Source organism: Numenius arquata, chromosome 29 (assembly GCF_964106895.1).
Source record: "Numenius arquata chromosome 29, bNumArq3.hap1.1, whole genome shotgun sequence".
Classification (NCBI taxonomy): domain Eukaryota; kingdom Metazoa; phylum Chordata; class Aves; order Charadriiformes; family Scolopacidae; genus Numenius; species Numenius arquata.
The window spans coordinates 54,755-69,596 of NC_133604.1; the positions used below are offsets into that span (position 1 = coordinate 54,755).

General features: G+C 66.8%; 2 protein-coding genes across 3 annotated transcripts; both read right to left on the reverse strand.

Annotated features, from left to right (window-relative positions):
* Nucleotides 1–557: 557 nt before the first annotated feature.
* Nucleotides 558–7,592, reverse strand: MYO1A (myosin IA). Of its 2 annotated transcripts, XM_074164991.1 has the most exons (28): nucleotides 7,470–7,592; nucleotides 7,206–7,321; nucleotides 6,924–7,018; nucleotides 6,725–6,829; nucleotides 6,588–6,634; nucleotides 6,383–6,446; nucleotides 6,209–6,307; nucleotides 6,020–6,123; nucleotides 5,790–5,937; nucleotides 5,580–5,698; nucleotides 5,410–5,496; nucleotides 5,236–5,301; nucleotides 5,019–5,123; nucleotides 4,663–4,725; nucleotides 4,312–4,512; nucleotides 3,879–4,105; nucleotides 3,601–3,801; nucleotides 3,421–3,514; nucleotides 3,048–3,197; nucleotides 2,864–2,932; nucleotides 2,531–2,617; nucleotides 2,213–2,287; nucleotides 1,974–2,108; nucleotides 1,760–1,866; nucleotides 1,553–1,685; nucleotides 1,324–1,476; nucleotides 1,120–1,247; nucleotides 558–825 (listed from the first exon to the last, which is right to left on the reverse strand). In XM_074164991.1, the coding sequence occupies exons 1-28, from the start codon at nucleotides 7,590–7,592 to the stop codon at nucleotides 702–704; spliced, it is 3,225 nt and encodes a 1,074-aa protein (XP_074021092.1). In that variant the 3' UTR covers nucleotides 558–701. The 2 variants fall into 2 exon arrangements, with proteins under 2 accessions (XP_074021092.1, XP_074021093.1); XM_074164992.1 differs by lacking the exon at nucleotides 2,531–2,617.
* A 1,809-nt stretch (nucleotides 7,593–9,401) lies between these two features.
* Nucleotides 9,402–14,548, reverse strand: NEMP1 (nuclear envelope integral membrane protein 1). Its single transcript, XM_074164993.1, is given in 10 exon segments — nucleotides 9,402–10,949; nucleotides 11,228–11,401; nucleotides 11,730–11,955; nucleotides 12,150–12,264; nucleotides 12,464–12,557; nucleotides 12,720–12,792; nucleotides 13,107–13,317; nucleotides 13,412–13,533; nucleotides 14,328–14,478; nucleotides 14,480–14,548. Coding segments are annotated over 10 exon segments (1,395 nt in total). The 5' UTR covers nucleotides 14,516–14,548; the 3' UTR covers nucleotides 9,402–10,756.
* Between the last annotated feature and the right edge of the window lie 294 nt (nucleotides 14,549–14,842).

The window sequence follows — 14,842 nt, forward strand, 5'->3', positions numbered from 1 at the left end:
GGACTGGCAGAGGTCCTGCGGGACGTGGGCTGCAGTGGTGGCACCAGGGCTGTGGCTCCTCTCTGTCCCCCTGCTCTGGGCTGCAGCCCTGGTCCCCAAACGCAGCTCCGGCGCCAGCCCTGGAGCCGTGGGGCCAGCCTGGGGAGGGCTGCTGGCGAGGAGGGGGGCACAGCGGGGAGCACCCAGCGTGGGGGGAACCTGCAGCAGGGGGAGATGGGGACGGGCAGCACAGGCAGGCGGGTGCCAAGGACCTCACGTGCCAGCCCCCCCCCCCACGGACACCCAGAAATTGCCTCTGCGGCAGAGCGAGCTGCTTTCCCACTTAATGGGAAAAGTGGCCGCAATTTGGGGCCTTTCCAATCACCGCCGAGCCGAGCGCCGGCCGCAATCAGACAGCAGGAAAGGCGGGGGGCTGGAGTGGGGGGGCTTCATCCCCAGGGCCGGGCTCTGCCCCCACCCTGCTCCAGCACCGCAGCGCTGCGTCCCAGGGCTCCAGCACAACTGGATGCCCCTGTCCCACCAGTACCGGGGGGCACCCCCTGCGACACCGCCCGGGTACCGACACCAGAGCATCTGTTTAATGGGTTTGCAGCGATTCCTGGGCAGTGCAAGGACCCGGGGGGGTGGGGGGATGACACAAAGGGGGGTGGGCAGAGGGTGCCGGTGTGTGGGTGGGGGTTCCAGGGGGGGTGGGGGTCCTCTCATTGGACCAGGATCTCCATCTTGTGGCTGCCCCGCTTCTTGCAGACGGGGATGTTGGTGCCTGCCTTGGCCGACTCCACCACGGTGATGGCCATGGCGCCCTTCTGGAGGCGGGTGGAGAACCTGGGGGGGGGGGGGGGCAGCAGGGCGGAGGGGTGGGTGGGGTGGGGACACGCCCAGCCCCACCCCACCTCCTGCCCAATGAGCTGCCCCCTTTGCACCCAGCGGCTCTCACACAGCCAATCAGCACCTTCCTGCTGATGCCCCACCCTGTGAGCCCCACCCATGTAAGCTCCACCCACACAAGCCTCACCCCGCTCTGACCCACCCTTGTGGCTCTGCCACAGACCACGCCCCTATGACCACGCCCCCTTCTGCCCCCACCCTCATTAGCCCCGCCCCCTGCCCCACCCATACTGGTCACTGATGTGCAGGGGCAGGGCCTGGGCGGTGGCGTCCATGAGGGTCTGGTGCAGGCGGGTGACGAGCTCGATGAGGTGGTCACTGACGAGCAAGAAGTCACCCTTGGCCCCACCCGTGGAGGTCTGCGGGGAGGAGAGGGGGGGGGTCAGCCCTGCTGGGGACCCCCCCAGCCCCCCAGGCGCCCCCCTTCCCAGGTACCTCCTTGAGGTGCAGGGCCAGGAAGCCGTCGGAGAAGCGGGTGACGGAGATGCTGCTGATGTCGCTCAGGCTGAGCACGGTCTTGGGCTGGGCAGCCTTGGGGTCGGCCAGGACCAGGTGCTCGGTGGTCAGCAGCAACAGCCGTGGGACCGTCTGTGGGCAGGGGGGGGTCAGCGCGGCCCCGCTCCCCTCCCGGAGCGGTGGGGATGGGGACAGGGATGGGGCTCACCTTGCCGTTGGCTTTGTTCACCTTTCTCACGGTGTCGGCCATCACCAGCTTGTCCTTGGCCACGGCGTGGAGCCTCTGGTACTTGGGGTTCTGCGTCAGCCCCAGGTACTCGCCCTGGAAGGGCTGCTGCAGGCTGGGGACAGGACCGTCAGCCGGTGCCACCCCGTGCACCCTCCCACCCCCCCGCCACCCCTCCAGCCCCGGCACCTTTTGGAGTAAAGAGCCTTCTTGTCCTTGAAGAGCTCACTGGCGTGGAGCTTGGTCTGCAGCAGGGCCCTGCGCTGCGGCGTCAGCTGCTCCCGGTACTTCTTGCACTGCCGAGGGAGGGGGCGATTCAGTGCTGCTGAAGCCCCCTGCCAGGGGCCGGCACGGAGGGGCACAGGGTCCCAGACAGAGCCCCTCAATCCACCCTCGCTCCCACCTTCCAGCGGTAGAAGATGCTCCTCAGCTCCTGGTTGGCATCAGCCAGGAATTTGTAGGGCGCGGGGGGCCAGGTCCGGTCCATCACCGACAGCGGCGGGAGGTTCCTCGCCAGCCCCACCAGGAACTTCTGCACCTGGGGGCGGCAATGCGGCGGGGGGTCGGGAGGGTCTCCGGTGCAGCCCCAGGGTTGGGGGGCTGGGAAGGTGCCGTGCCCCCTCTCCCCCCAGCCCCGCTCACCAGCCGCCGGTAGATGAAGTTGGCCAAGCGGGTGCTGGCCTCGGAGCGGAAATATCTCCTGTACGTCCTGCGGACCTGCGGAGATGGCCGTCAGCGGCGGCGGGGACATGGGACATCGCCACCTTCCCCCTGCCAGCCCCCCCGGGACATGGGTGTCCGTCCCCCTCCCCGTCCCCATTGAGCCCCAGCGGAGAGGACAGCCGGCTCCAGCCTGACAGGGTGGGCAGACAGACAGACAGCCCCGGATGCAGCGGCGCGGACAGCAGGACAGAGGCAGCGGGAGGGCGCGCGGCCCCGTGGCGGGGCTGGCCCCGTTACCTGGTACCCTCTCCAGTAAGCAGCGATGGTGGTGGCGGCGGCGTGACGGTGACACTGGGACTTCAGCTCCCGGAGGAGCCGGCGAGACTGCGGGGGGTGAGAGCCCGGGGAGCCCGAGGCGGGGAGACACCGACACAGATACGGAGCGGGAGGGAGAGAGGCAGGAGAGAGGCAGGAGAGAAGGATGGAAGACGGGGAGAGGAGGTGAGTCTTGTCCCACCATGGGGCAGGCGGAGCCCCCGGCCCCCACACCGCCGCGCGGCCCCCACCCCACTGCCCGCGGTGGGCAACCTGCCATCCCCGGCCAGCAGCCCCGCGGCACCCAGCCCTCACCTTCCAGCCCCGAGCGTACGCCTGGATGATCAGCGCCGAGCGCTTCATCTGCTTGTACCTGTTCTTTTGCTGCGGTGAGGAGAGGTGGGGTGAGCGGGGTGGGGGGTCAGGAGAGCCAAGGGGGGGCCCTACCCAAGGCGTGAGGGATGAACAGGAGAAGCACAACCGGGACCCCCCTCCTCACCAAGTGTCCCCGGAACCAGGCGGAGATGAGGATCTGGCTCTTGCGCATCAGCTGGTACTGGGTCCGGCACCGCCAGCCCCGGAACGTCTTCTGGATGAGGGTGGCCAGTTCGGCCACGCGCTCCTGCCGCCGCCTCTCCAGGTCGAAGAGCTGGGAACAGCCGGGGCGAGCGCTGGGCACCGAACGGGGACACGGACCCCCCGCCGGGAGCCACAGCACCACCCAGGAGCCCCCAGGATGGGCTCGGGGCTGCCCATGGGGCTCAGGGACCCATGGGGCTGGCACCCACTCTGGGTCAGGCCCTGCCCCCCAACCCCGGCAGCCCGACTGCCCCATAGCGGGGTCCCCCTGGCTCCCCCCTCCCCGGACTCACAGTGCGCGGGGAGCGGATGAAGATCTTGGTGTGGCCGAACGCCAGCTCCTCGGGGGGAAACGCCAGGTCTGCCAGCAGCACCTCCGTCCCCTCCCTGCACCGTGCCGGGGGATGAGGCCGGTCAGAGCTCAGCAGCCCCTGGGCCACTGGACGTGCCCGAAGACTAGCCCAGCCCCGTACCTGTGGCTGCCGGTCCAGTGGGGCCAGGTCCGGGGGCTGAGCATCTTGTAGCGCTGCAGGAAGGAGTCGTAGAGCTGGCGGAAGGCGTAGCCCGCCCGTCGCACCCGCACGTTCTCCATCAGCCCCAGGTACCGGATCTGCGCCAGCACCAGCTCCGGCGTGAAGAGCATCCCTGTCTTGGTCTCGTTGGGCTTGATGCACCTGGGGAGGGCAGCGGTGGGCTGGGGGGGTCCCGCCGGCACAAGGGCTGGGGTCAGGGCTCCCTCCAGGGCCGGTACCTGATGTAGTTGGGGTTCTTGGAGTAGAGGTTCTTCATCAGCGTGGCCACTGAGGCTTTGAACTGGAAGCCAGCGGTGGGGGGCAGCTTGAGGGACACCTTCTGGGGGTCTCCCTCGGGGAAGAGGGAGCGCAGCAGTTCGTGCCGGGAGGCCCACATGGCCTGTGAGAGGTCACGGAAGAGCAGGTCGTTGTTCTTCTCGATGAAGCCCGTCACGTTGTAGGTCACCTGGACATGGGAGCAGGGTCAGGGCTCAGCGGGGCACATGGGGAGACATGCTCGGGAGGGAGGAGGGAATGAGCAAGCGGGCTATGGTTCAGTGTCTCCGTGCCCGTTTGCCCCCATGAAAGCTGGGAAGAGGACCCGGGGGTCCCGGCTGCCCCCGTCGGGGCTGGGGCTGCGGGTGCTGGTGGGTGCCCGTGGCCATGGCGGACCTTGCCGGCGTAGTGGTGGATGCGGAAGCACTGGGACGGGAGGCTGGTGTCCATGACGCGCCGGGCGTTCTGTGTCTCCTTGCTCTCATAGTGCTTGTGGGTGGCGAAGAGCTGGTTGAGCTTGGTGAGGAAGGTGTCCTCGTTGACCACACCGGGCCGCAGACACTCCTCGTCCAGCATGGCCAGGATCCCGCACTTGCTCTGTGCCGAGACAGTCGTCGTCACCCCAAACCGGCCCCGGCCCCGAGCAGCGGCTCCATCGACATGGAGCCTCTCCGGGCTCTGCTCGGCCCCAACTCATGCCGGGCACCGTGGGGGAGCTGGGACCCCGGCACTGGGGGGGCAACTCACGTTCTCGATCAAGTTGCAGATGATGCTGTTGTCAAAAAACTCTACCGGGGTCCACTGGATGCCCTGGGAGCAGAGGGGGGTCAGACGCACAGACCCCCAGGGTGCACAGACCCTGCCCCACGGACACCCCCAGCTGATGTGGGGCAGGAACCGGATGTCCGGCCACAGGGACAGGGATCCCGAATCCCTCCCTGCCTTCCTGCCATTGAATCCGCTCGCGGCAGGGAGCGGGGCAAGGGAGGGAGGGACATGCTGCCGAGCCGTCTCCGGCACTTCCCCATCCCCGGGGGGGTCAAGGCTCCTCGGGGCCGTGCTTTGGCACAGCAGAGGGGGGGACCAGCACGGGCCAGGGGTACCTCTCGGACATATTCCTCCTGCTCCTCCTTCAGGGTCATCAGGATGAAGATCTGCTGCAACTTCTCGTTGCAGTAGTTGATGATGAACTGCTCAAAGCTGTTGTCCTGTGAGAGAAGGATACAGGTTGTGCCCGAGCCCCCAGCCCTGCCCCATGTCCCAGTGGTTGCCCCCAGCCCCCCCAGCAGCAGGATGGGGCCGGATGGGCCCTGTGCTCACCTGGAAGATCTCAAAGCCGTAGATGTCCAGGACACCCATCACCTTCCTCTGCTTGCCCGGCTTCACCTGGGGAGGCAGCGGGATCCTGAGCTGTGTTCTGGCCCCATGTGCGATGGGGGTCTGGGGCCCCATCCAGGGTGGGGGGGCTGGTGCCTGTCACCCCGAGGGGCTCACCTGGATGCTGGTGTTGATGCGGTTCACCAGCCAGTCGAAGAGGCGGCTGTAGATGTTCTTGGCCAGAGCATCCCGGCCATAGTAGCCCTGGGGAGAGGGGCGAGGAGCTCATGTGGGCTCCTGGGGGGCTGCTGGGCATCACCCCCCCAGCAGGGGCCAGTTCCGCTCACCTGGGGGACGCTGAGGGTGGTCAGCACCATCTCGTCCCGTGCCTTCACCGTGCGGGAGCACAGAGCCCGCTCCAGGATGGTGGGGTCCAGCCTGATCAGCTCGCAGATCTCCTGCAGCTCTGCGGGAGGAGGCAGCGGTGCCAGGGCCGAGCTGGGGTCCCAGCGGGGACCTCCCACCCGCCCCAGGCCTGTCCCCATCCTTATCCCTACCCTGCGGCTCAGCGATGCTGCTGGCCTCCATCCCACTGGCCTGGTAGCTGCTGCTCAACTGCACGTTGCCCAGCTTGAGCACCACGGCCGTCACTTCCAGCAGCGCCGTCACCTCGGCAGGCGAGAAGCCGATGACCTTCATGGCATCCTGGGAACGAACACAGGCAGCTCAGGGGGACGGGCTCAGCCCCAGGGTGCTTTGGGGTGGGGGGTGTCACAGCCGGCGGTACCTGCATGGCGCGGAAATTGGCTGCATCATCCACGCCAGGCAGCCCGGAGCTCTCCCGGTTCAGGTAGCCGTAGTGCCGGCAGTCCTGGCGGAGTTTCAGTTGCTCTGGGGGGGACAGGAGGTGGCTCAGCCATGGCCCCCCAGGCCCCTGGCCCCCCCTGACCCCCTGTTCTGGGGAGCCTGGACCTACGGAGCAGCTGCGCCGAGCCCCCGGCCAGGAGCTGGTAGAAGATGTGGAAGTTCCTCTCGCCTTTCACGTGCCGGACGATGCGGGATTTCTCCAGCAGGTCTGTGGGCAGGGGTCAGTGTCACCAGGGCATGTGAGGCAGGGACCCCCCCCCCGGGATGAGGAATCAGTACTCACAGTTGCTAATGACCCCTCCCAGAGGCTCCCCCTTGAAGTCGAACTCCACGTCCATGTACTTGCCCTAGGGACCGGCTGGGGTCAGGGCAGGGGGATGCCGTGGGGGGTCCCACGTCCTCAGCCCCATCCCCTGCCATGCTCCAGCCCCATCTGGGTCCGGCCATGCGGGACCTGGCCCCGTCGCCCCGGTTTCCCAGTCACTCACGAATCGGGAGGAGTTGTCATTGCGGATGGTCTTGGCGTTTCCAAAGGCTGCGGGGGGAGGACGGGGTTACAGCGTGGGCTGGGGGGGCTGTGCCGACCCCTGGGACGGGGGCAGGGTGGCAGGTGCGGGTCACTCACCCTCCAGCACGGGGTTGGACTGCAGGAGCTGCTCCTTCACCTTGTCCACCTCCTCCCCTTTGCTGCAGACCGCCGCCACGTAGGACATCACCAGCTTGCTGGCCTCTGCGGGCGAGGGGCCGTGGGTGCCATGGCCGTGGCCACCCGTCCCGCGAGCCCCTCGCAGCCCTGCAGCGCCCAGTGGTAGCCCCAGCTCTACCCGTCTTGCCAGCCCCGCTCTCGCCAGTGATGAGGATGCACTGGTCCCTGTCCCGGTCCCGCAGCGAGCGGTAGGCATCGTCAGCGATGGCGTAGCTGGGGGTGAGGAGGGGTTAGAAGGGGGCTGGAGCAGTCTGGGGGCTTCAGGAAACACCAAAAGCCCCTCCACATTGTGGCTGTGAGGCCACCCCAGGTGGACTCCCCCAGACCCTGAAGCCTCGGGCCAGCCCGTGCGCGAAGCCCTTGGCAGGGTCCAGGGGGACCGAGGGCTCCCCGTGCTCACATGTGGGGCTTCACCGCGAAGAAGTTGCAGTTGCGGTACTCCTGCACCGTCTCGGGGGTGTAGATGGGCAGGGAGCGGTAGGGGTTCACCGAGATCACCACGTTCCCGATGTACGTCTGCGGGGCAAGCAGGACGGTGTGGGTGTGGGGCCGTGGGGAGCCTGGTGGTCCCTGCTCCGGTGCCCGTACCCCGCTCCCCACCCCAGACCCTGTGGCCTCCCCTCCTCCCTCCCCACCCAGACCCCCGCCCCAGCCCGGTGCCCACGTAGATGTCGCTGCGGCGGAAGCGTTCCTGCAGCGTCTGGAGCAGCGACTCCTCCGTCAGCGGGTCCAGCAGCACCAGGTCCCCGACCGCTGCGGCATCCAGCAGCGAGGTGGTGGCTTCCATGGCCGGGTGGCTCCGGGGTGGCTGGGGCAGAGTGGAGGGGGGGCTGCAGACCACGGACACGCAGCCCCTTCCCCAAAACACCCCCCCCCCCCAGTCCTCAGCAGCCCCTGCACCCCAGAGACCGTGGCTGCCCCCTGCCCTTAGAGGTTCAGAAATCCCTGGGGAGAGTAGGGTGCCCGACACCCGGGGGGCACAGACCCACTGACCCACTGGGCAAGGCTTGAAGAACCAGCGGAGCCTGGTGGGGCAGGATGTGGCCCTTGGCCAACGGGTTGCAGCTGGGACCTCGGCTGGTCCCTGACCCTGTGGTGCCCGGCTCCCCCTGGGACAAGGGACAAGGCAGCCACCCACCAGCACAGAGGGCTCCTTCCTGGGACACCCTGGCACCCAGGACCCCCGTGGTGGGGATGGAGGCTCAGGCGGGGCGGGGGGGGGGCCAGGATGCCTCTTGCCCACCGCTGTGGGGGAAGTGGGAGCCCGGCCAGGAAATGTGGACACCTGGATCCTATTCTTGGGGCACGGACTAATTCAGCCTCCACTTCCTCCCTCCTTCCTGGCAGGGGGACGCTGGGGCGGGGAAAGGACAGGCTCGGGATGGAAGAGCCCAGGCTCCCCCGACAGCACCCAAGGGCTTCCCCAAGAGACCGTGCTGCGTCTCCCCCATGCTCCACCCATCCTTCACCTGTCCTTTACGGAGCAGCTGCGTTCCCCAGGGTGACCTTCACCCCCACTTTACAGCCCAGGCTCAGGGCTGTAAACCCAGCCCCACTTATCGGTGCCCGGGGAAAGTTCATGAGTGAAGAGGTGGGAAACGATGGGGACACGGGGTGATGGAGATGGCTCCATCAGGGACTGCCTCACTGGCAGCAGCCTCCGGAGAGGATGGCAGAGCCTCCCGAGCATCCCTGCAGCCTCCCCCCTGCACAGGGCACCGGCACTGAGACCCCAGTGCTGCTGGGTGTGGGACCCCAGGGTGACACCCACGGGTGGGAACCAGAGCAAGAGCCCCCCCCCACGCAGCTCCAGGGCTCGCCCCAGCCCTCCCCACGGCGCCGGGTCTCAGAGCTCCCCAGGCCCCGTGGGGTGGGTGTCCCCCAGGACAGGGGTGTCCCCGGGTGGGGGCTATGGGGACAGGGTGCCCCTGCCAGCCCCGGGGTGCGGGGGGCTCGGGTGCTTCAGGCTGGGAGCAGAGGGGTCCGCAACTCACCTCCCGGTCGCAAAGCAGCAGCTCCTGGAGTGGCTTCAGCTGAGGCTGCCCCGGAGCCGTCGGGGCTCAGCTGGCCCGGTCCGGCCCACGGAGGGGCGGGGGGGGGCGGAGGAACCTCCCCCAGGGCACCGCGCCCGCTTACGGGCAGGGAAACTGAGGCACGAAGCGCAGCAGCCAGGGGGGACCCAGCCCCCGAGCCCCCAGCCCGTGCCCCCCAGGGGGTCTCAGCCCGGCTGGGCTCCTGCTGCCCCGTGTCCCCCCCTCCTCCCCCCCCGGCAGCTCGTAGCAGGAACAAGCAGAAAAAGTCCCTCGCAGCAAACAAAGGGAGCTTCCTCCCGGGGTTGCGGGAAAGCGGGGCAAGGTACAGGCACTGGCGGGGCCGGGAGCGGCCGGGGCTGATCGTGGGGACACCGTCCCACGCCACGGCCACGGCGAGGGACCCGCGGCCACCGCCAGCCCTGACTTTCTTTGGGGCTGCCACAAGGAACCCAGCACCCGGGCGCCTGCTCCTTGTCCCCCAAGAACCACGCAGCATACTCGGCAGAGCCAGAGCCGAGGACAAGCCCTAGGGTCATCGCAGGACAGAAAAACGAGGCCCATTACCTACAAAATACATCTTTATTAAAAATATAACCTGTCCTTAACCACACCGAGGGGAGGGAGGGAGGGAGGCTGTAACAGACGCTGCTCCCAGCAGAGCAGAGGGGGAAGCGCAGGGAGGGCAGGGGACCAAACCTGGGACAGAAACAAACCAACGGCAAAAGCTCCGGCAACGGCGAGGTAGCGGCTGGGAGAGCAGCCGTGGGGCAGGAGAGCAGCCGTGGGGCAGCGTTATTGCATAGATTGGGGCATCCCCTCCAGCTTTGTGCTTTGGGAAGGCCGAGGAGCAGGAACGTGGGCAGGGCCACGGCCATCGCCACCCCCTGCCCACAGCCGCCGGGAAGAGCGGTGGGGGACAGACCCCACGTAACAGCATGTTAAGGGTGGAGGGCACCAGCTTCAGGGGACAGGGAGCTGCCGGCACCAACCGCCAGCGAGGCGGGGAGGAGGAAGCACATCCACACTCATCCTCAGCCCAGGGAGCACAGGGAGAGGGAGGCCGAGGGTGCGGGGCAGCAGGCAGACATCCAGGCTGCCTTCTCCTGAGCTCTGTGACATTCCCACGCAGGGGCCGGCCGAGCCACATCTCTGCTGGGGGGGTTTTTGGTATCCACAAGGGATTTATGCCGAGGCAGAGGCACCGCCCAAGCAGCTGGAGCCTTCCGACATCTTTGGTAACAGCAGGAGGAGGAGGAGGAGCAGCAGGTCACCCGCTGCCCGCTCCCTCCCTGGCAGCAGATGCTGAGCACGCAGGTACCACTGGGACAAGTCCAAAGTTCCTCTCGTGCACATCACCCCCGCGGGCACCTGCGCGCAGGAGAGACCTTTCGCTCCCTCCCCACCCCGGCAGCCGAGAGCTGGGGAAAGGGACTCTTCTCTGGTGGCCACTGCAGTGGCACTGAGGGAGGGGGCTCGGGGAGCTCGCAGGTGCCAGAGCAGCTCCCAGTCCCGGGAAAGAGGCCTCTGCCCCTACAAATTCAGGCACTGGGAGCTCCCAAACACCCACGGTAAAACCCCAGGGTGGCTCCAGTCCACATTCAGAGGGACCAGTGTCCTGCATCTCAGCAGCAGCAGGGCTGCCCTGCGGTCCCCAGCTGGGACCGAGTCCCTGCGTCTCCCCTGTCACCACCTAGAGCTGCACTGACAAAAGCTTTCGCGCCTCGGCCTGGCAGGAGCTGCCTGGGGAATGTAGGGGTGTCAGCCCCCCTTGTCCTCCCCCCAGGCTCTGTGCAGAGCTCCCGACAGCCCAGCTCGGGGTGGGAGGGGGGTGCTGGCAGCAGACACTTCCCCCCAGCAAACGGGGCTTCGTGCTCTGCCGGCGTCAGGGCAGTGGAGACGCAGCGGCCGTTCTGCCCCCTCAATCAGCATCCAGGTGGTTGTGGGTCAGGGAGTAACTCGTGTGATTCCTCTCAAAGGAGTCATCATCTTCCTCCTCCTCCTCCTCGAAGAGCTGGTCCTCAAGGAAGATGCCGCCCAGGCCGTACTCCCGCTCGTGGACAGAGACCTCGTTGGGGGTGACGTGACAGGCGCCACCCACAAAGTCAGCAAACCTGGGAAGAAGCCACAAAGCAGCGCGTTGTGCATCCCTGGCGTCCCCCCTGCAAGGCCCTGGCACCCAAGCAGCCGGGGTGAAGCGTTTCAGTGCCAGGATCAGGCGTTATCTGTCCTTCCCCTGTGGCACGCCCTGCTTCTACGCACCACGGACCTTCTGTGCCTCTGTGTCACTATCTCTAAAGCCAGAAGTGACAGCACAGAGCAACCTCGGGCTTTTAGAAGCACAGGGATACACAGGTCGGCCACCCCAAGCCACACTGTCACGGGACGTTACCTCTTGGGAGACTGGATGCGGGAGACTGCAGTCCAGGCAGAGAAATCTGGGCTTCTGCAGTAGTTTCGAAGCTCCTCGAGGGCCTTGCGTGTCTCCTCCTCACCCTGGACCCGATACTCCTCCTCTGTCAGCAGGCGAGGGGGGCTGGGCCCACACCTGGTGCTCTGCATCCTCCTGCCAGCGCAGCAGCACCAGTTACTGCCCATCCAGCCGGGGCAGGACCCCAAGCTCCCTGGGCTGCAGTGGGGGGAGTGGAGCGTGTCCCTCCGGCCTCTGCTCCTCGCCCCTGAGGGAGGCTCCCAGCCTCCAGGAGGAGCAGGGCACTCTCCTGCACCAGCTCCAGGGAATAAGGGACACAACCCCCCCCCCCCATTATGCCCACCCCAGCCCCAAACCCCAGTGAAAACACCCTGGTTATGTGACACAGACCCCATCCAGCAGCTCATCCCGGCCTGATGACGGCTGGGAATCGGGAGCAAGCTGCAGTGCTCCAGGTCCTCACCTGTAGGCAGCGAAGACCCACTGCACAGGGTAGTCCAGGTTCTTGGTGCAGACGGCAACGACCACCAAGGCCAAGGCGATGGGATGGATCTGGATGCCCGAGTACATCAGCAAGAGGCCCAGGAGCTGCAGAGCCCAGGAGAGGAGGTTGATGCTGCGCTCGTTCTCCAGCGGGCCGTACCGGTAGCACACGCCAAAGCTGACGAAGCCGACGAGCAGCAGGTAACCTGCAGGAGAGCAGAGGGATCCGGCTGAGCCGCATCCGTCAGGGCTGGGGTTAAATCCCACGCTGGAGCCTGAGGGCAGCGTCCGCAGCACCAGGGGAAGCAGGAAGCCTCAGCTTTTTCCACCAGCACGCTGTAGCTCCAGCAGGAGACACGCAGCCTGGTGAACCAGCCAGTCCAAAGGGCTCAACACCTACCTAGGAGGTACTGCCAGTAGAACTTGCAGATCTCCCGTAGGTTCTTGAAGATCAGCTGAAGCAGGTAGAGGGAAAAGGACCAGCCTCCTACCAGCAGGAAGTAAACAGGGCTTTTCTAGGAGAGGAGATGGGAGACTGAAGACGGGCAGTGATGGCTGCCTCACTGCAGCTGCTGAGCCTTGCTCCACGCAAAGCCAGACCCACAACACGGCACCGCAAGGTCACGTGCTCCAGCAGCCTCACCAGAACAACCTACAGGTGTAAAAAGGGCTACTGCTGCGAGGTCTCTGGCCCCCAGGCAGCCCGACACTCACCTTGGGCATGACCTTGGACATCATATAGACGAGGATGAGCAGCGAGGCCAGCAAGCCAAAACTAATCCCGGCTGAATAGTAGAAGAGTTGGCTCCTGCAGAGATCACACACATGCACAAGGTGCTTTACAGCTCACGGATGCCCGTGCACAAACACACCCGCTGGGAGCAGCCCCCTGAGAGCCTGCAGAGCCAACCAGGCGCTCCCCACCCAACTCTCCTCGTCCCCAGCTCATGGGGGAACAGAGGTGACCCACCTGCTCAGCATGTCTCCACAGAAGAACAACAACAGGCCCAGGAAGAAAACCAGGAACAGCTTTGGGTCAAAGCCTGGAACGAGAGCGAGTGTGGGGTGAGAGGAAGCCTGGCAGGGTGCCCTCCAGCCTGCTCCACGGTCACAGGGGCAGGGAAGGGGCAGCATCCCAGGTGAGCCTCCAACAAGTGCCCTAAATTCCCCCACTTTATATCCCATGGACGAAGACATGCTTCTCTCTGCAGGCCCATTTTTCTTCCCAAGGAGGGATCAGCCCCGCTGGCCCTCAGACCACGAGCTCACCCGGCCACGTCCTCGTTGCCCCCTCGAGAGCACCAGCACAGCCAGACCCACTTCCCCCCCAGGAGCCCCTGCCGCGGAGGAGCCGTACGTCGGAAGAGGACGACACAGTACGTGGTGCCAGTCTCCAGCACCTCGACCTTCAGGCAGGTTTTGTTGCTGTAGAGATCCACATCGATGCTGGTGTCGTTCAGCTTCTCCTTCAGAAAGGAGAGAACGACGTTCCACACATTAAACTTCTCCAGTTCCTCCTCGCTGTCCACCTGCGTGACTCGGATCATCCGACTGCTGTTGACCCGGATCTGCATGGGGGAAGGAAGCAAACAGGGGCAGGGCCGCAGCTGCCGGAGGGGCTCGGCCCAGCCAGACCCAGGAGGACCAGCCTTCTCCTCTCACCTGCGTCCTGGTCCATATGTCGTGCCATTGTGGGACGCGCGTGTTGGTGTAACAGAAGTGGTGAGGAGTCTCGAGATGGTACGCGTGGCCCTCGTAGAGCGGGAGGACCAGCTCCTTGCCATCTGTGCGACGCAGAGCGGAGGGATTCAGCGACGCAGACCCAGCGCGAGGGCCCTGCTCCCGTCTGCTTCACCCACCAAAAGACACAGCTCCACTGTCCCTTCCCGGAGCTCCCCCAGCTGAGCGCACGCTGGGTGGGTGAAGACAAAGCTCCTGCCCCTGTTTGGCTCAGGGCACCTGGTTCTTTTCTGGGACAACCCCATTCCCGGGACTGTCAGAAACGGCACAGGCTCCCGCCCTTATCCCCTCTCCAGCTTCATTCCTTGTCCCCCTCGTAGAGAAAACTAAATTCGCGGTCGCCTCCTGCACGAATCCCCCCCCACCCCCCCGAGGCGAAGGAGGCTCCCGAAGCCCCCCGAGGGCCCAGCCCCGCGGCAGACCCGGGCCGCGAGGGGCCCGAGGCCCACTCCCCCCAGCAGCCTCTGCCGCAGCACCGGCCCGCGGCCCCGCAGCGCTCTGCGAAGCGGGGTGTGTGTGTGTGTGTGTGCTCGGGGGTCCCCCGGGCTGCGGCGGGCGCTGAGCCGTGTGCGGGGGCTGCCGGCAGAGAAACGCCGCGACCGGGCGGGGAACGGGCGGGTTCCCGGGCAAAGCTGGGGGGAGGGCGGGGGCTGTGCGGGGCGGGGGATCCCCGGCGGGCACCCAGCAGCTCCCCCGCCGCCACCCCCTGCTCCCCGCGGCACTCGAGGCCCTGCGCCGACCGGGACCGGCCCCCGACACGTGACGCCGCCACCCCGAGCCCCACCGTGACGTCGCCGCCGCCCCGCTCTCCGCCCGGTGACGTCGCCGCCCCACGCACCCGCGCCCCCCAGCGGCGTCGGCAGGAGCAGCAGCACCAGCGTCCCCAGGAACCGCCGCCGCCCCGGAGCCGGTTTCATCCCTCCCGCCGCGGCCGCGCCGCCGACTTCCGCTTCCGCCGCCCGCCTGGCAACGGCCGCCGAGGGGCAGGCGGCAGCCAACGAGAGCGGGGCACGCCCGTGGCGTCATCACCGAGTGACGCCTGAGCCGACCTATCGGAAGGCCGCTGTAGCTTCGCTCGCGCCCTCCCCAACCTTCCGCGCTGACTGACAAGTCCTGTAGCCTATCAACGGAGCCCAAGCAGGAACCAGCCATGGTCCCGCCCTTAGTTACGACGGTGACCAATCCAGAGGCACGCCCGTCCCATAGCAACCGCGAGATCCTCCTTAGTAACGGCTCTGACGGGCACTCCTCTCAGCCTATCAGAGCACAGGCCCGGCCCGTCACGCCCTCCCGCCCCCTCGCGAATCCCGCCTGATGGACAAACGCCTCCGCCTATCAGGACGCGTCCCCGCC